This window comes from Alligator mississippiensis, chromosome 11 (genome assembly GCF_030867095.1).
Source record: "Alligator mississippiensis isolate rAllMis1 chromosome 11, rAllMis1, whole genome shotgun sequence".
Taxonomy (NCBI): domain Eukaryota; kingdom Metazoa; phylum Chordata; order Crocodylia; family Alligatoridae; genus Alligator; species Alligator mississippiensis.
The window spans coordinates 31819608-31843471 of record NC_081834.1 but is presented as its reverse complement, the minus strand read 5'-3'; the positions used below and the strand labels follow the sequence as shown (position 1 = coordinate 31843471).

General features: G+C 39.5%; 1 protein-coding gene across 4 annotated transcripts in view; it reads right to left on the bottom strand.

Annotated features, from left to right (window-relative positions):
* Window positions 1-23864, bottom strand: part of CA12 (carbonic anhydrase 12) — a 39057-nt gene continuing 15193 nt past the window's right edge. Inside the window, exons 5-11 of one of the 4 annotated variants that reach the window (XM_019477910.2) lie at window positions 19093-19188; window positions 16253-16316; window positions 15172-15329; window positions 13207-13333; window positions 2729-2813; window positions 2333-2392; window positions 1849-2017 (exon numbers count right to left, since the gene is read on the bottom strand). In XM_019477910.2, the coding sequence (XP_019333455.1) occupies window positions 1939-2017; window positions 2333-2392; window positions 2729-2813; window positions 13207-13333; window positions 15172-15329; window positions 16253-16316; window positions 19093-19188 (669 nt within the window). In that variant the 3' untranslated portion in view covers window positions 1849-1938. Of the gene's footprint in view, window positions 2393-2728; window positions 2814-6829; window positions 8306-13206; window positions 13334-15171; window positions 15330-16252; window positions 16317-19092; window positions 19189-23864 lie in introns of those variants that run through there. The other 3 variants (XM_019477908.1, XM_019477912.2, XM_019477915.2) reach the window with 3 other exon arrangements.

Sequence of the window (23864 nt, the reverse complement as noted above, 5' to 3'; positions counted from 1 at the left end):
TTAGCAATGTCAAACATTTTAATAAAAATTCTGTTGTGTTGAACTAAAGTTCAAACTATAGAGCGCATATCTATTTTTTCATTATGGTCACATATTATCTTCCATATAAGATTGTGATTGTTGCCTATTGTGAGCACAAAGAGCTATTTAAAACAATATTTTAGTCAGAAAATAGTTATTCTGTAAGGGAGATTTAAAAAACAGTGACAAGTAGACCAAAAACAAACTTCTGTCTTTGAAATTAACAGAGTAAATCCTGATGACCCCTGAAGAATTCTAGGAAGACAATGTGACATTTGGGTTTCTCAATTTAAACTGCTTAAAAAGCTGTAGAGCTTCACTTTACCACTTCTGTAATTTTCTGCCTTTCATTACAGTTCCTTGTAACTCTGAGTCCAAATCAATACACACTCTGCTTCTTACTGAAATTTATATTCCAGTAGTGCCTGTGAAGTTCCTTTAGGATTTGCTGGGTGCTACCAAGATACCAGACAAAATCCCTGACCCTATCATCTATCCTACAAGCAGCCCATGATCTAGATTTTTAAGGCATAATGAATAAGTAATAAATAGGGGGAGGGGAAGATGAAGGTAACATTCAGCCTATTGTATAATCATATCAGTGTGCTGAATTTGAACATTCATGTAATATTAGCATATTAGTAATTGTGGTTAAGTGGCAAGTTCAGTAGTATATGACAATAATAGCATGTGCAGAGTCACCGAGAAAAGAACATTTAAATTCCCCAAAATGTAAGCAGATTCAAACTGCAAAGTTCAAATCAGGCCTTCCCCAATGTTCAGTGCCGTTTAGACCTTAAATTATTTTAGATCCATCTCTACTCAGTTTCCTGCTTGGGTACTCATTTTCAGTTGCCAACATGGTTACTCAAATGGCACACAGAAAAGTGTTGGTTTCAAGAGGAATTCTTCATGTTTGGTGTGATTGGTTTAACACTGTTCCTTCTGAGGTGAATCATAATCTCCCATCACACACTATGTTACAAGGTCAAGAAGGTAATTCTAATAAAATACATGTTCCCTTCTAATAAATAAGTTGCTAAATTCAGGCAACTGATGTGTTAAAATCATCTGTTGCTCAATTTCAGTTATAATAATTATAAGTATACAATGACTTAATCATGATTAAATTGGAAAGCAGATGTCTTTAAAGTAATAATTGCTTTATCTACATATCATTCATGCAAATATTTTAACTAAAATGAGGACAATAAGTTGTGAGGAAGGGCTTGAGGATCTGTTGCTGCTGCAGTTCATGTGGGGGAAAGAGGGAAGGAAAGTACCGTCTTTATCTCTCTAGTAACTTGCCTCCATAACAGGTTCAGTGAGTCTTCTATAACCATGAGATTAAAGGCTTTTAGCTCCAGCAGTGAGCTGAACTATGCTAACACTGAAGATCCTATGCTCAGACCTCACTAGCAGCCCAAGGGGGCTTGGTTGCATCTACATGAGCCCATGCTGCAGCTCCACTAATGGTGGTATGATACTATGATCAGCTGTTCACTGCAATTTAAATAACAGTATCATCTGAAGAACATGGTTAAAAAACTACTGAAAAGACCAAATTTTAGGGAAGAAATAGATACAGACTTAATCTTGTAGTACTGATAATGACTTGTTTTCTCTAGTCTTGAATTTTTGGAGGGGAAATCTGTGGTATGAACAACCTCTAAAGCTTGAGTTGATGATTAAATATGGAATAAATTATTAGTGAGTAGAGAGTAGTGAGAGACATGGCCTCAGGAGTACTCACTGATCACATCTCCCCAGGAGACAGAAGGTAAGAGCTACCAGAGTATTTAGGCTTCTGTTTCTGAAAGTGTTTTGAAGCCTTGTAATAGGCTAGAGAAGCATTGTCCCGGGCAAATTTCTGTCAAGTCCCTTGAATGAAAAGCAGACTCTGTGATAAGATATAACTCATACTTTGGAGGGATCATCATCCTCATTGTCAGCTGCTGGCTTGTAGGTGACACCTTTGTTGTCTTCTCTGTCATTTCTGCAAGTATAAAAAGGCAATGTTAGCAAAAGTAAATTTGCAGGGAGGCAAGAGTGGAATGACTGTTTAAAATGCTGTATCTTATAACCAGTATAGCTCAATTGGTTGGAGCATGGTGCTAATAACACCATGGTCAGAGGTTCAATCCCAGGTTGGACTGTGTAATCTTGTGTGGTCCCTTCTGTTTCTAAAAGTGTTTCCAAGCTTTATCATAGGCTAGAGAAGCATTGTCCAGGGCAAATTTCTGCCAGTCCCATGAATGAAAAGTGGTTTCAGTGATAGGGTATAACTTATACTTTGGAGGGATCGTCGTACTCATTGTCAACTGCTGGCTTGTAGATGACACCTTTGTTGTCTTCTTTGTCCTTTCTGCAACTATAAAAAAGAGATTACGTTAACAAAAGTAAATTTGTGGGGGGCAAGGGGTAGGGTGGGCAATGTAGCACTGACTTTAAAATGCTGCATCTTATCTCCAGGTCAGCTCAGTTAGTTAAGGTGTGGTGCTAATAACACCAAGATCATGGCTTCAATCCTGGGTTGGACTGCATGATCTCTTGAAGTCCCTTCCAGCCTTACTTCTTTATGAAATGGTCTATAAAGGTGAGGTCTTCTCAGTGGCAGCATACTTTGCTTTAGTCAGTAGTGCCAGTACTCGTGAATACATAGAAATAATTGTTCAGCATTCCATAGTGTGGCAGCAAAACATCTTACCTTTTCTGCCTAATCAGCCAAAAGGCTGCTGCAAGAATGATGATAACTCCAAAAATGCTGGCTAACACCACTGAGAGGACAACACCTAGAAGTGGGAGGAAAGCATGCAGGTAGATAATTTGATTTATGTCAGACCAGAAAGCTGTCATGTGTGACAGCTTAAATCTGTGTGTGTTGCATGTAACACCACATGAAAGAGGTATGACTGGATAACTTATTCCTTTATTAACTGGGCATTTGAAAAGATTCAAACCTGAAGGCCCCAAAGCTGAAATCATATCCCTACAAGTGTCTTCACCTTATTGAAGTCAGAGGGCAATGTATGGGTCTGAGAGTCATGGAACCACTTTAACCATATGATTAAAACTGGGAAATATTTTTCATTTAATTTATGGACTGTTACCTCTCCTTATCTGAAAGGTGAGCATAGTAATGTACTTCAGATGCATGTTCTTGAAGCTGATTGTATCTGATTAACTGCAAGATGCTGTTTGCATGCAAAGTTTATTGTGAACATATTTAAGATTCATCAACTAATCCTCTAAAGATTGAAATGTTGAAGACCCAATACTTGTAAAAATGGTTGGTGAGACTTCAGCATTTAATCAACATCACAAGTGTAATTGGCTTGACACCATGCACATTTGCACTCCATGAGCACAGCATGGTAATCCCATCCTGCAAATTTTGTGCTCTTTGAAAGTCACAGGTGCTGTATTACCAACCCCACTGTCAAAAATCAAGAGACAAATTGAAAAATCAAGAGATTTGGTATGTAAATCATGAGATGCTCTGTTCTGATTCTCCCTCCCCCTTTCCCTCCCCCCACCCGGCTCTTCACACATGCGCCCTGAGCATCCCCACCAGCCCATTGCAGCCCAGGGCTCAGTGCTGACCTGGCAGGGCTCCCTGCACCCTCCACTCCCATGGCTGGGCCCCACCTGGGCTACGCTCCCTCCTGGGCTCCCAGGGACTTTGTGGCTGGTTCTGACCCAGTTGGGGCCAGAAGAAAACATTCCGAGATTTGAGAGTTCTATGGTGAGATCACGAGTCAGACTTAATTTTACTCAGAAATTGCCACTCCTGCAATAACTTTGCTAGAGCTGGCGTTACTGCAGATGTGCATAATAGGATATGCTTCACAAACATCTGGCTGCCTGGACAAAATCATGGCCTTATGCACAGGCTCTTATCTTCTTTTCCTATTTCCAAATACATTTTATTCCTACTTCTGGGACAGCTATGTACATGCGCAAGGTTCAGCAATGTGCTGCTTTCAGGTCCTGAAAAAGTAGTAGCCCTACAGGAGTAGCCTTTTTTTGTTTGTTTGTTTGTTTTTGTTTTTTTGAGATGGTGGTTATACCTATTAGGTAGTGTTTAAGGCCAAAAGTGGTGGAATGTATGTAGAAGGCTGCTTAGGAGATTCTGAAGCTGATAAATAGGGCCCTTACACTAGTAGAAAACTTTTTTGGCTCTCTGACCCTGTCAGTGATGTTTACAATTAATTGCAGTATTAGACTGAATGGGTTTTTATTGAAATAGCACTAGCTTTTAGTAATTTATTTGGTAGTCATAAGCCCCAGAGAGACATTAAAATAAAGGTGCAGTGGGATCTGATATTGGATGCAAACAGTCATGCTTCCTGCCTTGCCACACATGCATGGCAGGAGACATAGTTGTGAGATTCCACATCAGATCCCGTGCTGTCATATCCTAGGCTCCTTCTGCACCAGCAAGTAGCAAGCTTGGCTCTCAGCAACAGGAACATGCTATCTGCTCCTGTGGTTGTGAGCCCCAGTCAGATGATCAGAGCTCCCAGCCTGGGGAGTGCACCATGCATGCCTGCAGCTGAGAACTCCAATCAGCTGGAGCACACAAGTCTTGAAAGTTTCCCGTATGCTCCAGAGGCTTGGCACTGGCAATATGTTCAATTTAAGGCATGGTGGGAAGCAGCCATAAATATTAGCTATATTTTGTGTTATAAATTTGTGGCTTATTCCTTGTTTTATCATACCATGAATTGAGTAAATGTGTGGCCAAGCCACTACTTGCGACTCAAGTTAACCAGTTGATCCTGTCTTTAGTGTAACGTCTATTAGCCATAGAGACCATTTCTTGGTGAGAACAGCAGGACATGGGTACACTGCATGACTGAGCTCCTATTTATTCATAGTTTGTATGAGATATTTCCAATATGTCTTTAAAGACGTCCCCTAGGTCTGTAATACTGGAAGCATCATAGAAGCTGGCATCACATTTAAACAGAAGATGAATTATGTGCTTCACTGAATGAAGTGGGACACTGGAGACTCAAATCTATTCTTAGCATTGGCAAAAATTCACTGGTTTGTTGAGAGAGTCAGTTTTGTGCTTTATTTTTCCCTTGAGGATTTGAATCATAAGGGATGCTGCTCTTCTGTGCTACTAGCACTGTGCAGCTAGTACAATGGTTACAGGTCAAGAATAGGAATAGTTTGAACCCCTTATTCTACCCCAGAGCAGTGTTGGAGTTAAGTTCTGTTGGGACATATCAGAGATGTGGGTTTTCCAGAAAATTTTGAATTGGAAAATTTTCCAATGCCCTAAATAGAGCATGATCTGATTTAGCATGTTTATTTGACTTATATTTAGTAAACAAAACTAAAAAGTACCCCATGTTAATTTTATGTCCCAATATCCACAGGTACTTGAACTGAAATATTTGATTAGGAAAAAAAATAAATACAGCACACTTAATATAGTTTAAATGTTATATTCAAATAAATTCAAAGCTTTATGTGGAAAGAACTTATTTTTATTGGAATACTTGTAAAAATGTAAAGACAATACCCAATAGCATGTAATTCCCTTACATTGTTTGTTTAAATTTAAGAAGAAAAACAAATGCACTGAAAACTGTTGTCACACTAATTTTAGCACACGCAAAGAACTGTGCATGATATGCCATGCTTTGGTTTTGATTTGACCTGCACAGCCAATTAGGTAAATTCATAACTTGATTTTTGGTTTGGATTATTATGTGATCGTATTTACCCTCCTGTTTACAAATCAGTAAAACATATATGTACTCTCTCTCACACTTCCTAAGGATAATCACCTGAAAAACATTTATTACAACTTTGAAGCTGCCAAGCTGCCTAATATTGTATTGGCATCCATTCATTGTTACTAATACATTTTATGAAACAATGAATTTTTAGAAATGGAAAATTTCCCACACAAAGGTAAAGCACTGGAAAATTTTCCACTCCACATCTCTGGGACATAATGTGTTGAACTATTGTGAGATAAATAAGAAGAGTGATAAGCACACTTAGTGGTTGTAGGAGGATACTTTCCTACTTTCCTCAGACCTTTTATGTAGTATATGATGAAAATTCAAGAGGCAAAATGGACAAAATATTAGACAGAATCTTTCTGTCCTTTGTATGTAAATGCATCAATTTCACAAAAATAATTTATTTCTAAATCAGAGTCAAGGCTTTACTTGCATAAAACAAGAAAATATTTCCAATTTGTCACAGATACAGCGATTTGCTTGGCTAATAAACTGTGATAGGGCTTTTCTCCATTATTACAGATAACTTACTGTTGACAACAAAGCAGTAAGAATCAGGTGTCTGCTTGCTTCACAGAGTGATACATGAACAAAGACTGGGGCAACAATTTTTATCATGCACAGCAGATAAGCCTCTATCTGTGATCTCTTAGAGGAAGAGATCTCTGCTTCAGTAGAATGTTCACCAACAGAAACTGGTATATAACACTGAGGTAGCCAGAGGTGCCATCCATATTTTGCTATAAGAAAGAGCAGTAGTGTAAGAGTAGCTGTGAAGGTCCAGAAATGATCTGAGGCAAGGGTTTCTTAGGGTGATATCTTTTATTGAACCAACTACATAGTTGGTCCAAAGTTAGACAAGCTTTTGAATACAAGGCATTCTTTCTCAGGCCTCTAATCACAGGGAGCCAGGCACAGCATAGTGAAAAACAGCAAAGGGGAGGGGGTGTCTGCTACCACTGAGAATTTCTCTCATCCTCTCCCCTCTTTTGTTTTTCACTAGGCTGTGCCTGGCTTCTTGTGATTGGAGGCCTGAGGAAGAATATCTTGCAGTCAAAGGCTTGTCTAACGTTGGACCAACTACATAGTTGGTCCACTAAAAAAGGTAACCCTAAAAATCCTTGCCTCAAGCACTAAATTTAGCTCTTTCTACATGCAAGTTTCCTGGACAGACTTTGGAATTTAGTTCAGTACCCAGTGGAAAAAGATGAGGGACAAAACCATTAGAGTAACTTCTCTCCTTTCAGTAATGACACAGGATTAAGATGACTGTTGAAGTAGATGCATATGATAGCATCTGATGAAGTGAACTCTTGCTCATCGAAGTTTATCCATTTATATGACTCAGTTAGTTTATAAGGTACATCTCTTCTCTGCCTTCTACCTAATCAAAATCAGTGATGTTGGGCTTGTTTACTTAGATTATCTACTGCTAGAAGTGGTAAACATGACAGAAGTTTAATCTCTCATTTTCAAGTAAGCAATAACATGCAGTTATCGTAGAATGAGCAAATAGAAAAAAGTGGAGATAGTTGTTACAATGGAACAATGAGAGGTGAAAATACACACCAGTAAAATGTAAGTAGCCTTTCTAAAAAGTTCACAGCAGAACCTCTATTACCTCTACTGTGCACAGGGAACAATTTATCAGAAGATTAGGCAGATCAGTTACCTCATGCAGATACAGGCAGTCCTCGACTTACAACTTTTGTGTTATGTTTTGCACTTAGAACCTTTATAAATTGACGCCCTGTTTCAACTTTCTGACATCAGTTTCAACTTTACAACGCTTGATCTGATGCAACACTACACCAGTGAACAAATTCAAGATTCCTGAGAAGACTTCAGCCAAGAACCCTTCAAAAGTCCAAACAAGAGTCCTTCAAAAAGTCCAGCAAAGTCACCTCAAAGAAGTCCTTCCAAATCAATATTTTACAGTATAAATACATTAATGTAGCTATATTACGCATCTATAACTGATTAAGTACAAACTTCTTGGTTATTTTTGGTGGAAATAGGGTATTGGGCCTTGGTTCAGGAACCAATCCCCCATTTATAACATTGCTTCCTATGGAGAAATCAATTCCAAGTTGCAACGTTTTGACTTAAGACGTGGTTTTCAGGAACCAATTGTGTCGTAAGTCTAAGGACTGCCTGTATTTCACTGCAGATAGCTGGATATAGACAATAAACTAGGCTCACTTGAAAAAAATATTACCATGGTGGTACAATTCAGTTCAGACACAACAAAAATGAGAATAATTTTTGTCATGCTGACGTGTAAACTAATAACCATCTACATGCATGCAGCCTAACCCAAATACTGAAGAAATGAAGTCATCACAGTATGTTTAAGTACATCCCACAAAAACTGCGAGTTGTTTTCAGGATGACGTTTAGACATACTGTGCATTACGCTTGCATTTCTACCTGACCAGAGTTGGTTCCCAGGATCCAGGGGCTGAGGAATTTCCATGTTCTCTCTCTTCAGTGGGTATCTAATTGCTGATAGGGATCTTCTTCATCCCCAGAAGAAAATCCAAAAGGAGTATAATGCATATTGTTTATACATCATGAAATTAATGGCGTAGAGAAATGTCATGAAGCTAGGTAGCTTGCACTGCATATAGTGTTATTTGAAACAATGACTTAATACCTTTGCCCCATGGAAACCAACAGAATCCAGGGCCATAATAATTTCCTACTGCAAATAAACTGGTAGTTTGAAAAATGATAAGAAAAAGGATAAAAATTGGATTTCTGTATTTCACTTGCATCCAGAAAGTGGGTTAAAAAAAATGTCTGTACTTGACAAGGAGATTGCAACTTCAAAGTCAAATCTGTTGGGGAGTATGTGGGGTAAATTAAAAATGACATAAAGGGGAGTTTCAGATTTTGTACTTGCTCAACATTTCCTTATTAATTTCTTGTGATGTTATCATTACAATTTCCTGTAAATGAATGCTGCTGTCTGCCTTTTTCAGTGTAGAATGCCCATGGTAGAGAGATTTAAAGCCATGCCATGCAGTCCAATGCAGACTGACAGGTCCCTAGCACAAGTTGCTGTGGATCAAAGAGCTTCCTTTTCCTCAGTTGCCTGCACCCCAGTGCACAGGCAGTCAGCTGCATGCAGGTTCGAGACTGGGGAGCTCTGTAATCCACAGCTGCCTGTACTCTGGCACTCATGCAGCCAGCTGCATGCCCTGGTAAACACACTGTGAGCTGAAGAATTTTATCCTAGGTCTAATAAGTGCATGCCCTGTTATGCTAGGCCTTGAACAACTGACATGACAGAATGCATGATTTGTTGGGGTCTGTGATAAAATTCCTCAGATCCTTTTTGACAATTAATGTCTGTCAGGAGTTTTTGATGTAAACTGAGTAAATATATCAGAAGTTTCCAGCTGGAAATGTGGGAGTGAATATTCTTCAGCTGTTTGATTTGCAGTAAGAATAGTATTGAGCTGAAACCATCTCTTGGTGTGCTTTAAATCTGATTCTTGATTTAGCTCTGGCTTTAGAAAATATATCCTCACTTTTAATTAACTCAACAAACTCCTTTTTTTTAACGAACAAAGTATGATACACAATTACAGTTTAGACCTTAGTTTATTTACATTTGGCCAATTGTAAAACTACAAAGTATAGAAAAGAAAGACACCCTCAGCCACATCATCTTAAAACAGCCAAACACCCCAATATTCTTGTCTAGAGAGAAGACTACGAACATCACCATAATGAAAAATTAGCCATCTTAGTGTTTTATAAATTCTAGGTACTAGTGATATTTAGGACCAGGTTCTCAGCTGCAACAAATTAGCATAGCTTTATTGACATGATTAAGAATCTCCCTTGGTTTTAGGATGGTCACAGCATTTAGATTTATGTCATTTTTGTGATATAAATCAAAGTATTTTCTGCACCAAGAAATGAAGATATTTTAAACAAGATTTAAATATTTCAGGTATGCTAAATATATTCCCAGTTTTCCAAAATCTTAAAATTCCATCTTTTCTGTGGAAGAATATCTTTTATGGGAACTCATTCAATGGATTTCATTAGAATTCCAGGGGTATTCAGTAGAATTTGCTCTTCTGGGTAGAATTTTAAGTGTTCAAGAATGTATGGTGAATGCAATTACTGAAGCTATTCATTTTTCATCGAGTGACGTCAGATTCATTTTTTGCAGTCAAGTATATCAGAACTCATTTTAATTTAAATTTCTTTGTGTGTATAGTGGGAAAGTTTGTATTTCCAAAGACTGGGATTTAAGGCTTGGAACATTTTATCCTTGAAGACAGGAAAAAAAGCAGACACCAGTTGTTTTAGCTTCAAGACTCCTGCAAAACTTGAGATGTTTGCATGGGACACTTCATTTTATTGAAAGGGAAGGTGTAGTGTAGTGGTTCAAGCAGGGCTAGGAATCAGAACTCCTTGGTTCTGCTCCAGTAACTGAAATACTTTTTGGGAATGTCATTTAATCTTCCTGTGCCTAGTGACTATATAATAGCAACTAGGGCACTTAAATGCTTTGAGTACTGGTGCTAAAAGGTACCATATAAACACCAAATGTAATTGGTGCTCTCTTTCATTGAGCGTATAGTAGCATCCCCCCTCACAATTATAATTTGTTAATAAAATTCCATATGAAGATGTAGGGAGGTAAAACATCTATTTTTAAACTACTTTCCCTTCTTAAGCACTGCAAGTGAAAATAGTTGTTTTAATTGGTATCTGCTTTTTGCAGAATGCACAGAAATGAAGCCTAAGGGAACCTGATGTAGATTAAATCTTTGATCTGCGTTAAAGCCACTTTTGAAAGTTCCCTGAATTCTTTTGGGCACTTCTAACTTCCTTCTGACCTTTTCATGTGCACCCATTCCGTTTGCTTTTCCTAAGGGGTAACTATTTTGTACTTTATAGTAAGAGTGGTTCATCAGATAGAAGTCAGGAGAGCGGCAGTCTAAGAGGAAAAAGTAGCTTTTGACATTGGAACTTTGGAAATAGCAAGGTATAGGAATTTAATATATCACTGGAGAATGTTATTAAACTCTGAAAATACAGTATCTCTTTTTTAATTACAATACATTCAGCCTCTAGATTGTAGATGTTTTTTCTCTAACAAAAATGTAAAGAAATTACTAGTTAAATAATTATTAAAATCAATCAAAAAAAAAAAAAGAGCTGAAGTTGCAGGGAAAATGGTATGTCTATTTAAAATATTACTGTCCTGATTTAGATGCAATAGTTCAGAGCAAGACACTTACACACTTAAAATTTCTGGTGGCATTATTTTATACTCCTATATAATGCATATTAAAGGGATAGTCTACGTGTTCTTTATCAAGACATTGTATCTATATTTGTATATAAATGACTGAAAGCCACAACCTTAAAATGGCAGTCTCATTTGGACTTTTTACATTCCAAAATTTGGGGTTTAGCTTGAGCCCAAAGTAAGGCCAGCTGGGAAATTCTCATCACCTGGGTTTTGACTTCAAACCTTCCTGCTGTTTGTTTGATCCAGAGTTTTGATGTGGTCAGTCTGAGGAAGGAACCATCTAGGATTAGATCTGAAGTGAAATTATCCCCAAAGTTGAGGCCTGTTTATAAAATGGGATTTGTTTCTATTTTATATGCTTCTGCTTCAAAATCGTATATTTAAGCACTTGTCTACACACAGAAGTTAACAAAAGTACCTGTCATAGCATTATACCCAAAGAATCTTATCTGCCCATGTCATACAATTAGTTATTCTACAATATTAATCCAGAATTTTTACTTTAATGTGGTATGTTTACACAGGAAGCTGTTTTCTGCAGTAGCTCTTGGGGTAAATTTCCCCATGTAGACAACCCCTAAATTCTTTCTGTTAATTTTAAATAAGAAGTAGAGGAACAAGTAGACAGCATTGTTGGAAGATTTTGTACATGGTACTGCTCTTATCAATCTGCAGGTTGACTATTTGCTGGATTCATTTTTAATTTCTTTTTAATTTTCTGTAATTATTTTGCAGGCCTGTTAACATTTTGCTTGTCTGTTTCTCAAACTACATGCCAGGACTGTAGGGTTTTCTTCAACTCAGTGATAGTCTGCTGGAGTTGGGGAGGTGTTGACTGATGGCAAAGCAATGTACTGATCAGTGCCCTCCATTTTGCACAAACAAGCTACAGAAGTACCTTACTGCAAGGCTTATCTCCAAAGGCATAGGCATTTGTGCAAAGCCTCTCCTGGCATTGTAGAGCTACATAGTGACACAATAAAACTTCTAAATCAACTCTTGTGTCTTAAGACTTCACCCTAATAAGATGGCTAATTTTTACGCTCATAACAGTGAATCAAGGAGTCCAATGTTATGAGATATTTTTACTTCTAGGTGTCAAGTTCAAGTGCCTCAAGGGCTTCTTCTGATCCTCTGTAATTCCCCATAAACAGTCTCCCTGCAATGCAAAGTTGTGAATCCTTTTAACTGTTTGGTGAGCACAATAATAATTCCTTGCCAACCATGGTTGACGTTCTCATGATTGGAATCTCTCTCCTATAGCAAGGTTGTATCTTCACTGTTACAAAATAAAACCTTGCTAGCTTTATAATGCAAGTGCCTGTAAACACCTAACCTGATTTAAACCCTTTAGAAGTCGATAGAAAGATTTCCATTGATTTTAATGCTTATTGCAGAAGAGTCACAGGGATGGCTTTATTGTTCTTCATGTTTGTAGGGTCAGACCCCCAAACAATAAAAAATGATCTCTGTAATTTCCAAAACTTAAAATTATTAAGTTGCTTATTAATGACTTATGATTTATTTAGGGTCCAGCCCTGCACCAAGGTTTTCAAACAATGTGAATTGCAGAGGTGCCTTGCAACAGTGTTATCATGTTATGTGCTAGTAGGCTAACTACTACAAGCTTAAGGAGGTGAATCAAGTGAGAAATGCAGGAGTGCAAAGAATTTACAAGAAAACTTACATTATTAAATTGCCAGTTAATATAGTGAATTGAACCTGAAGGCTTTGACAGAGAGGAAAATTGAGTATGAACAGCATCAGACATTCTTGGTTGTTTTCTTTTTTTCCCACTGGACATGAGAGGAAGGACTGAGCCCTCCCTCTTTCCCTCCTCCATAGGCTCTTTCCTACACCCTATCTTATTCAGTCTGATCAAAGCACAATGGTTGTGCAGGATCTGCTCACCTAATGTTAACTGATAAGCGGTAACATTTTCTGTATGGCTTAGTCTCATACAGTTGTGAAAGAAGAAAAAGGAAGACAAGAAGCTAATGCTTCTGTGTGTCATCTCCCCCATTAATATCTATGTGCTTAAAGAAACCAGTGCAATAATACAGCCACTTCATTCAGTGTTCCAAGTCCACATGCATAACAGTTTACCATTTCTTACACAAAGCTGTTTATTTTACTTACCTTCATGGAAAGAGACATAAACTAGTCTTTCTTCAAACTCTTGAACGTGTCTGAAATTATTAACCATTTCCAGGGGTTCAGGATCATCAAATCGTGTGCAGTACAGGGCTGTTTCTAATGCCAGCAGCTAAAAACAGAGCACTCAGTTCAGTATACAGGGTATACAGTGTAGGTGTATTTAGACATGACATTGGAAATCATTTAGTAAGGAGTGTTTGCACAGAGATCAGCAGAATTGGTGGGATATTTTATGCAGTAGTTTGAGTGTGCTGTGTGAGCCCAAATGCAGTGTGCAAATGTGACTTCAGCTGTCCAACAAGCTGTTTTTCTATTATATATGCATTTGTGAATTTAATTTAATTCATATTAGATCAAATGTAGAAAGGGTAATTGTTTTTTCATAGTGGGCATTTGCATCCTTTTTGTTCTTGTTTTCCTTTTTTCTAATGTTTGAACTCTCTGCCTTCCTTAATTGATGAACCATTGAACAGTGTTCATTAAATCCCCAGTAAAATGTGGATGAGTGGAATTGCTTTTAAGCATTTATATACTATTTCCCTCTTAACTTATTGGTGGCCCACCTCAGAAGCAAACATCTTTCTTTTTTTTCTAAGATGTATAAACAGAGACTAGATGTGGGGAAGATCCAAGATAGCTTTTGTGAAATAACCCTCCCCTAGTTAGACTTCAGGTTTTAGAAACAAAATCCAGCCCAGAAGTTGTTCAGAACTGGGTCCTATTTTATTTAAAAATCATTGCAGTTCAAGTCTTCAATAGTTCCATGTATGGCATATGCCTAAAAAGGCACAAGATGGGAGTAGCAATTTACAGAAAAAACTTGTAAGGACTAAGTGGAGACAAAAAGTAAGAACATGAGCTTACTATGATTTCCAAATAGGTATCTCTTTTTGTGCCTGTTTAACTGTGGGATTTTTTTTTTTTTTTTTATCTATGATTGCCGTTTTTAAAACACTATGGGTGCATCCAGATGAGCACGCACGTGCAGTATGCAGCACCACAGACAGGTCTGCAGTGTTCCACCCCCACCCTGTATGCACTGCACAGGCATTCCCCACACTGCTAATTTGCAGCCTGGCAGGGTGGAGGAGGGAGATGGGTTGATGGCAGGAGATGCTGGTGTCAAAAGAAACCTGGACCTAAAAGAAATAAATAAGTGGGGTGGTGCATGTGGTGGCAGCATGTGCTGCCTGAAACTGGAGCCTGGCTAGCTGAAGCCATGCTCCGGCTGCTGGCCAAGCCAGGCTCCTTGCTGCAGGATCACCGCAGCTGCAGCACCACCCCCTCGGAGACCCCCAGGACCCCAGGTAAGGCTGCTGGGGCCAGCCCAGGTGCTCGCCCCAAACTCCCCTACCCCACCCTAGGTAATGTCCTGTACACAAGAGCACTGCATGCATGGGGGTTCCCCAGGGACAAGTAACAGCAGCACACCTTGTCCACTGCTCTTTGTCCCCAGGGAAATGTACGTTCCCTCTTGTGGGGATGTGCCCTATTAAGATAGCTTGCTTCTGATTTTCAGATGAACTACCAAATACTGTAGGACAATTGAACTTAAGTTATCCCAGTGATTTACAGCCCCAAATTTATGGCCCCAAAAACAGAGATCCTATTAAAATGGGACTGAAAAACTGTCATTTAACATGTTTATTCTAGATAATACCTCAACAAGAGTATTTCCATTTGCAGTCCCTTGACCCTTGCACATCAACTATAAACAAATAACAAAATTACTGAGGCTGTGATCTTGTTTGCATTCAAAGGATTAAGTTCAATAATTGATATAATATTGATATAATACTAAAATCTTTTAGTATTATAATGGAAAATTTCTTATTTACGTACGTTAGTAAACCTCAAACATGAAATCTATTTGGTAGCATTTAATTTAGCATCAGACTCTAGACTACACTGCCAGGTTAGATAAAATACTGTTTGATTTAAATTTACCTGTTCTTCTGAAATGTGTACAGGATGTCGGAAAACGGTCCAAAGAACACTAGGGTAGCAAGGAGGAGTGGTCAGGGATCCTTCATAGCGATAATACTCATTCATGTTTTTGGGAAGCAGTTCTTGGATATTGAAACCTGGGACTTGAGCCTTCTGGCCTGAAAGAGAGCATCTTTGTAAATACTGTATTTTTAATATATACATCTCAGCACTAACTGCATCACCCTAACATGCTGTTGGGCTGCACTGCCTTGTTGACTCAGCATAGGTGAAGCCCTGTGAGGCAAATTTATTTTTCAGCAAGTTTTTTAATTTCAAATATATCTGATGTACTCTAACAGATGTTAGCCCCAATTTAATTTAGAAATGTAGTTAATTAAACATCTTCCAAATCTGGTGTTACATGTTAAATACTAAGCCAGAATTCTAATTAGTGAGAGAACTTGCTTTTCCCTTTAGAGTGCATTCTTTTCATGCAATTAAGCATGGAATTATCCAACACATTTCCTTATAAGTAGTGCAGGCAGTCACCCAATGTTAGGGTTTTAGAAGACTACATTTTTAATGTTTTCTACTGTTCATTATGGTTTGAATGTTGTTACTGGTAGAATGAAGAGTTTCTTGGTAACACAATGTTACTCATCTCTTCCATATTGTCTTGCACTTTACTGTATGCTCCAACACTAGTTTTTAAAAATATATGTGGAGGAAAATATTGTGAAATCTGATCACTTACTGGGATTGAACACACCAATATTTAGTATTTGCATGCAATCAGCTATCTGAATATTTAACTAAGGCTCTGTTAACTAAAGTAATAGTACATGCAAGAAATAGGGTCTCGTAATGATCCATGTGATGGTAATGTATGTAAGTGTCTATCAAGCTAGCTTTACTGTCCGTTGAAGAGGAGTGTGCTGTGTTTGGCACTGTTCTGAGACAGTTTTCATGGAAGCTTGCTATGGACTTCTTCATTGTTTCCTAACATTTAAGGATGTCCATTTCAACCAAGGTTGATATTTTGTTGTTGTTTTTGTTACCTTCAGCCACTGTTGATCCCTTGGACACTGTAGCCACTCACCTTTGTATTTCACATTCTGGAAATGACTGAAGATCTTTTCATATGATGGATTGAATGGACCTATCTGTAACAAAGAGACAGGAGATGTTCGAGTACTCGGAATTCTGTGTGTATAATTGTAAATTCTGTAGCAGCTGATGTCAGCATTTGATTGACAACTTTATCTTTTGATGAAACTATCCCAAAAGACACATACTTATTTGATAACGCACACTGATATAGCCCTTTACATGAGAAATTAACTGTCTTTTGGAATTGTTTTGTTTTGTCTTTTCATGTTAATACTCTCACAATAGAATAACAAACTAGAGGGACTGGATCTGCTTTTTCATATTACCCAATATTAAATTGTCATTTGTCTGCAAAGAGACTGCAGGATTGGTTCCCTAGTGCAAATAGCTTTATTGAATTGAAGATATTACATTTTCGTCTTCTGAGTCTTATGCCTTATGTGGGTCATTTCTGCACAGAACACCAAGGATAGCTACTTAGATAAAATAAATACTGTATTTTCTCACATGCTTCACGCACCTTGTGCTTGTTCTTCAGCATCACTCACTCTGTCCTTGCAAACTCTTCAGTATGGCTTTAACACAGTTGCTGCTGAATTTGCAGCAGCTTTTGGCTGCTTTGTCCTTAGCTTAACTGCTCAGCCAGTTTGGCAGTGGCTGTGATGGGTTACAGCTTGAGCGGCATAGTTTGCAAGGATAGTGAGTGACCAGCAGCAAACTCTGCCTCTCCTCCATGCAGCCTTAGAAGGAAAGACATGGGAAGGCAGCACAGCCCAGCAGCCATTACAGCAACCGCATTCCTCTTCTGATGTGGATATCAGCTTCCTTACTTAGAACAGGCACCCCAGTTTTGGAAGCCTGATTTTTGGGGAAAGGGTGTGTGTGATATACAAATAAATACAGGAAGTGAAGTGAGTGTGCATAAGTTAAAGTTCATAAAACTATGTGAATGCTCACATACAGGAGCGAAGAGGTATAGCTCAGTGTCCCCATCTAGACCGCATTCTCTGGAGGTATGTCTATGTTGGGAGTGTGACTGTAGTACATGTCCTTATACCTAAACTAACTGTAACGTAGCTGGTTTGGATAGCGGTGAAGCTCCCGACAGCTGCTAGAGTTGATCAATGCCTGTTTTATGAGTTCTTGAGAGCTAATACTCAGCAATTCATCTGGCAGCCAGACACATTAAATATGTGTACTTGTTTAACTGTGAAAGCTACTATGTGGCTTATTTTCATCAGACAAAAAAAAAGAATCTTGTTAAATCTAGAGATGTGCTCATTGATGTTTTGTTTGTTTATTTAAGCAGCATCATGCAGTTAGTAATTTGTAGAGAAAACAAAAGCCTAGACTCTTTCTTAGCCTTAAAATGATGTGCTGTACTATCATACTGTGCACGGCTGTTTTGATTTCACTTTATATAGTAACCCAAATGCACTGAAATTTAGCACATCTGTTGTCTAATTCCTAGACCTGCTCAGAAATCAGATGAAGTAATATGCAGTAAAACTAGAAATTTCTGAACCATCTCTAGAATGTTTGCCTGTTCTCTTGTAACCAGAGCTGAGTGAGCATCATGAATTTAGCTCTGTTCTTCTTTGTGAAATGTCCACAAGCAGGACATTGAGGTGTTTCCTCAAACATTTTTTATTTGTGATCTGATCATCAACAATTTGATTATTCTACACTCAGCATCTTAGAATTGTGAACTGTATTTATTAGTCCTTTTTGCTTGTATGTGATTTTTTTATATGACCAATATATAATATTGTTTCTCTTCCCTGATTATATTATCAACTCTGGAGGAGAACTTAGGGAACCCTTTTTTGCTTTGAAACTTTAACAGAGAGGGAGAAGGTTAAGCAGGAAAAGGGTATTCTAGAAAACATCCTTTTTATTTTCTAGTCCATGAAAGCTTTTCTTGAAAAAATAGACTTCTGTAAAATATTCCTGGTCAAATGTTTTATAGAATTTTTAATAGAAAATTGGATTTTGAATTAAAAGAAAAGTTTCATGGAAGGTATATGTGCTTCTTGACCATTTTGTAGTTTTTGATGGCAATTTTTAAAATTTTAAGGTGTAGATTTTTTTACTCTTAATTTTTTGCAGAAAAAAATCCAGTCAGTTTTACTGTACAGTTGATTGGCCCAATTCGGAGTTCAATTTTCTGTTTTGTCTCGCAAAGTAATTCTATACATACATAGGGCATAGTTTCAAGAGATTCCATCAGAACACGGATTCATTTAATTAGTCATTGTCACAACTCACTAATGGGATTTGGAAGCTGGTCCCTCTGTCAGGTTGAAAAATCTAATACATTTTCTTGTCTGTAATTTGGTGTCATTATAAGAATCATTGATACACAGTACCCCTGAAGTGCTAGATGCCACTTGTGTGGTCAGATACAAATCTCAGGTAATTATTTGTAGCAAGATTCTGCCCACCCGTGTCTCCTTGTTATGTTAAGAAGCGTTCCATGCCATATATACTAACTGACTTCAGTGCTATTTGAGAATATCCAAATGTGCAAGTTTGAGTTCAATTTTGTACTATAACTTAAGAAGCTTGTCTGCTCTTTAGTTTGTAAAAGTCACATTTCAAAAGGTTGAGCATGCCTGCAGCTAATTTTTAAAATGTGAGAGAATACTCAACACTTATTTCTCAGTATGTACTCAGTTTGCAGGGATGTGAGTGAGGGCACTATCTAGCCCTGTATTTTGTTGGTATGTGCAGTGGGAAAGGGAAGCCATTGATCCAGACACACCAGCACTGATAGGGCTCCCAGTCGAGTTTTTAAATCTCTGTCCCCGAACAAGGCATGCCTTTTACCTCAATGAAGATAGCCAAAACTGCAAATCCATCTGATTTATCCATTGCTGCTGTTACATCAGGATATTTGTCAGAGTTGTAATGTACAATATGTAGCTACAAAGAAGGAGAAATAACAGCATTATAACTTCTGGGTAGTAATAACTCTTCTGTTTTATCGACTGATTGAAGCAAGAGCCTTAAATATGATGAGATAAGGCCTTTTGCCCACAGGAACCTGCTCCCCTGGTAGAGGCAGGTGCAAGGGGGAGAGAAACAGGCACTGACATAACATTCCTTTCTCCTCTTCCACCTTCTCATGTTTGACAGGGATAACCTTTCCAGCACAAGAAGTAGGGGCAGTAGCAGGTGTTCCCTTGCCCAGTACTTACCACAGCAGTCAAGGAATACTTGCTTGGCTAAGCAAGGTGGTCTTTTGCACAGAGTCCTCTGCTGGAGTGGTTTTGATGGAGACCAGAGTAGCGAATATCTAATTAAGATGCATAGTGCAGTTTGCCCCTCTAAGCATTGTTATTTCAGGCTGTCTATTCTCTACGGATATCACTGCATAATTTACACCTGGGGCATATTTCAAACTTTTCTTTGCAGCCATTATAATTCTGTATCAGAATCTCAGCTTTCAATTAATCACTAAGTGCAAAAGCTGGTGCTCTAGACAACTGCTTTGGGGCCAACATAAATAGAGGATAGACATTAAGATTGGCTATGAAAAGACAAAGACATTTCAAAATAATTCCAGGAGAACTTGATTAGTGTTCTTGCAGGCCAACTAATCAGAGGCATAAAAATTCACTCTGACTTCTTACTGTTCTTTTAATGAAGCCAAAAACAAATGGCTCATGGTTTTTCATAGATTTCATAGACATTCGGGCTGGAAGAGACCCCGGAGGCCACCAGATTACCCCTGGGCCTGCGCTTTTCCAGGCTGAAGAGTCCCATGGCTCTCAGCCTCTTGTCATAAGGTCTGTTATCCTGACCTCTGATCATGCGCGTGGCTCTCCTCTGGACTCCCTCAAGCTTCTCCACATCCTTTTTGAATTGTGGAGCCCAAAACTGGACACAGTACTCCAGCTGCAGCCTCACCAAGGCTGAGTACAACAGGAGAATGATGTCCTGGGATTTGCTTGAGAAGCATCTATGAATGCAAGCCAGTGTTTTGCTCGCTTTACTAGCCATATCATATTGGTGGCTCATGTTCATCTTGTGGTCAATCATGACCCCCAAGTCCCTTTCATCTGTAGTGCTAGCCAATGTAGCACTGCCAAGCCTATAAGCATGCTGCAGGTTTTTCCTCCCAAGGTGGAGAACCTTGCATTTTTCAGTGTTGAACACCATCAGGTTCTCATCCGCCCATTTCATGAGCCTGTCAAGATCTGCCTGGATCACCCTCCTGTCCTCAGGTGTGGATGCTTTACCCCAGAGTTTGGTGTTGTCAGAGAACTCGGCCAGCCTGCTTCTGACACCGTGGTCTACATCATTGAAGCTATTAAAAAGTAAGGGCCCTAGGACAGAGCCCTGAGAGACCCCACTGGTCACAAAGCACCACGATGATTGAATTCCGTCAACCACCATGCCCTGGGTCCTGCTGTGAAGCCAGTTCCCCAGCCAGTGGATTGTGGTGAGGTCAATGCCACACTTAGCCAGTTTTGCCAAGAGGTGATCATGGGATACCAGATCTATGGCTTTTCTGAAGTCAAGATAAATTACATCAATCTCTTCCCCCTTGTGCAGGTGATAGGTCACCTGGTCATAAAAGGAAATGAGATTGGTCAAGCAAGACCTACCCGCAACAAACCCGTGCTGGGTATCCCTCAGGATATTGCCGTCAGCTAGCCTGTATAGGATGGTCTCTTTGATAATCTTTTCCAAGACCTTCCCCAGGATAGAGGTCAGGCTGATGGGTCTGTAGTTTGCTAGATTCACTTTCCTCCCTTTTTTGAAGATAGGCACCACATTGGCCTTCTTCCAATTGTCGGGCACTTCTCCAGAGCACCAGAAGTTCTCAAAGATCCGTGCCAGGGGCTGAGCTACGATGCCTGTCAGCTCTTTGAGTACCTGTGGGTGTTTTCATCATCAGAAACCAATGCAAGGTAGTTCTAAGACACATATTTTGAACAAGAAATTTTAAAGTTATTAAACTAAAGCCATCTACTCAAAACTGTAAGTAAATAGGCTTTTAGACAGACTTGGTTACACTACTGGCATTGTTTGTGCTCACAAGACAATGACAAGCATCGACACTGGAGAGGCAAGTGTCAGAATTAAGTCCTTTATATGCCTGTGATTAATGGTATTCTGACTTATTTTTACAATAACTTTTTTAAGTAGTTGTTGAAATAGTTTTTCTGTTCACTTCAAAGATGCAAAATTGGGTCTCAAACTAACTGTAATTGTTACTCAACTCTAATTGTTCAAGACACATGAAGAGAAGTTTGCAAGAGAGAGAAACTTCCAGTTGAAAATGATCAATTATGGGAATAGGAACACAAAACTAACATCTGATTCAATTCTGCTTACTTTTCAAAAAAGAGCTGAGAACTTAGTGTAAATTGTGTGTGGAGTTTATTTATAAAGTTCCCAGAAAATCTCTCTTATATAGCTACCTCTGCATTGGTATTAAATAAATGACAGTGGGTGCATCTACATGAGACGTTTACTGCGAGCTGCCTAATTAGCTACACAGTAAAGTCTCATCATCTACACATGTGGCCCTATTAGGCCACAGGAAACTAGCTCTGCCACAGGTTAATACTTGTAAATACAAATACTATCTTGCAGCAGCATTTAACAAGCAGCAACGCATGTGTAAATGCTGTTGGGGCTGGCTGAGCATGCTTCGGTGCGGGTCTTCCTGTCAGCTAGCCCTGCACCGAAGCACCCTTGTGCCCCAGCCAGCCCCTCTGCATCATGTTGAGCCAGGTCAGAACAGCCTGTGGCTGGCAAGCTTACCCCCCACTCCCTCGGGTCCTCCTGCCAGCCAGGATTGCTCCAACTCAGCTCAATGTGCTGCAGTCCTGGGTGCACATGAAGCTGCAGTGCCCAGAAACAATAAACTCCAGCACAATATGTGGCAGAGTTTATTGCACATGTAGTTTGAAATAAGATCAAACTCAAGTTAAATAAGATCAAACTAAGCATAGAGTTAATAGCACATGGAGATGCACCCAGTAATGCTTAGTTTGATCTTATTTAATATATCTGAAAATTATTCACTAAACATCAGAGGAGAATTGGAAGTTCTGTGATAAAGGATTGATTTGCTAAACTTTTTCTGTTTTTTGTCTGTTTGTTTGTCTGTTTGTTTGTTTTTTGCTGCTTACATTATCCTACTTTTTTATAAATCTTCACACAAATTAAGCAGCCTCAGGTCACATTAAAACAAAATAAAACAAAAATCAACCCAAAGCCATTCTTTCTATGAAGGAGGATGAGAGAGAACAAACCACATGTGACAGATGCTAGTCAAATTGTTTCGTTCTCTGCTAACAGGCTCTCAGTTATTAGCAGGGATCCAGGTTTTCCGTTTAACTCCCTTAATCAGAGGAAACCACAAATTTCTCATTTTAGTGGAGAAACCCACGGATTTTGCAGTTTTGCAAGAGCTTCCTGCAGCCTACAGGGGCTGGGAGGGACCTACCATTAATTTACTTTGGCATAAAGCAGGCCCAGGCATTTATTGAAGCAGCTGTGTCTTTAATATTTGATATATGAATGTCCAGTTTCTAAGCGGCTGGGGGTCAAATGCCCTGTTGACCACACCAGCGGGGCTACACACCAACAGACTGCATTAGGGCAAGCCACAGACCCCCCTGGGCCACATGCTGCATGGATGCCCCCCGCTGCTGCACTGTGAGGGCACCCTCCCACCACTGCACCATGTGGCCCCAGATTCACTTCCTTAGCTCCCCTGACTGCGCCAGACTGCATTGCCCTGCCTGCTGCGTCCAGAGGAGGGAAGGGGAGCCCGGACACTCTCTGGCTGCTGTTGCAACAGCAGCAATGGGTGAAGTGGCCAGGCAGAAGCCCAGGGACTGCAACTTGACCCCCCATGTGCTGCCAGTTAGACAGTCGGGTCGTAGATCAACTTTGCAGGTTCAACAGCAGCAATGGGTGAAGTGGTTAGTAACTATGGTTACTAACATAACTGTACCTCGCACTCTTTCTGGTCTTCTCAAGTGCACAAGGCTCAAGTAGTCAGGAAGAAAGAAGTTTTCCCACTCTCAACCTTAGTCTGGGGCTGAAGTACCACATGACTACCCAGAACCTGCAAAGTTGATCTAAGTCCGGGCTGTCTAACTGGCAGCATATGAGGGGTCAAGTTGCAGTCCCTGAGCTCCTGCCTGGCCACTTCACCCGTTGCTTCGTGTGCAACAGCAGCCAGAGAGTCTGGGCTCCCCTTCCCTCCTCTGGATGCAGAAGGCAGGGCAATGCAGTCTGGCGCAGCCAGAGGACCTAAGGAAGTGAGTCTGGGGCCACATGGTGCAGTGGTGGGAGGGTGACCTCACAGTGCAACAGCGGGGGGCATCCACGTAGCATGTGGCCCAGGGGGGTCTGTGGCTTGCCCTAATGCAGTCTGTTGGTGTGTAGCCCCGCTGGTGTGGTCAACAGGGCATTTGACCCCCAGCCGCTTTAATATTTGATATATGACTGTCCAATTTCTAAGACACAGCCGCTTCAATAAATGCCTGGCCCTGCTTTATGCCAAAGTAAATTAATCAAACTACACTTTTCATTTTGAAATAACTTCTTTACAGTTCGTGTGACCAGACTCT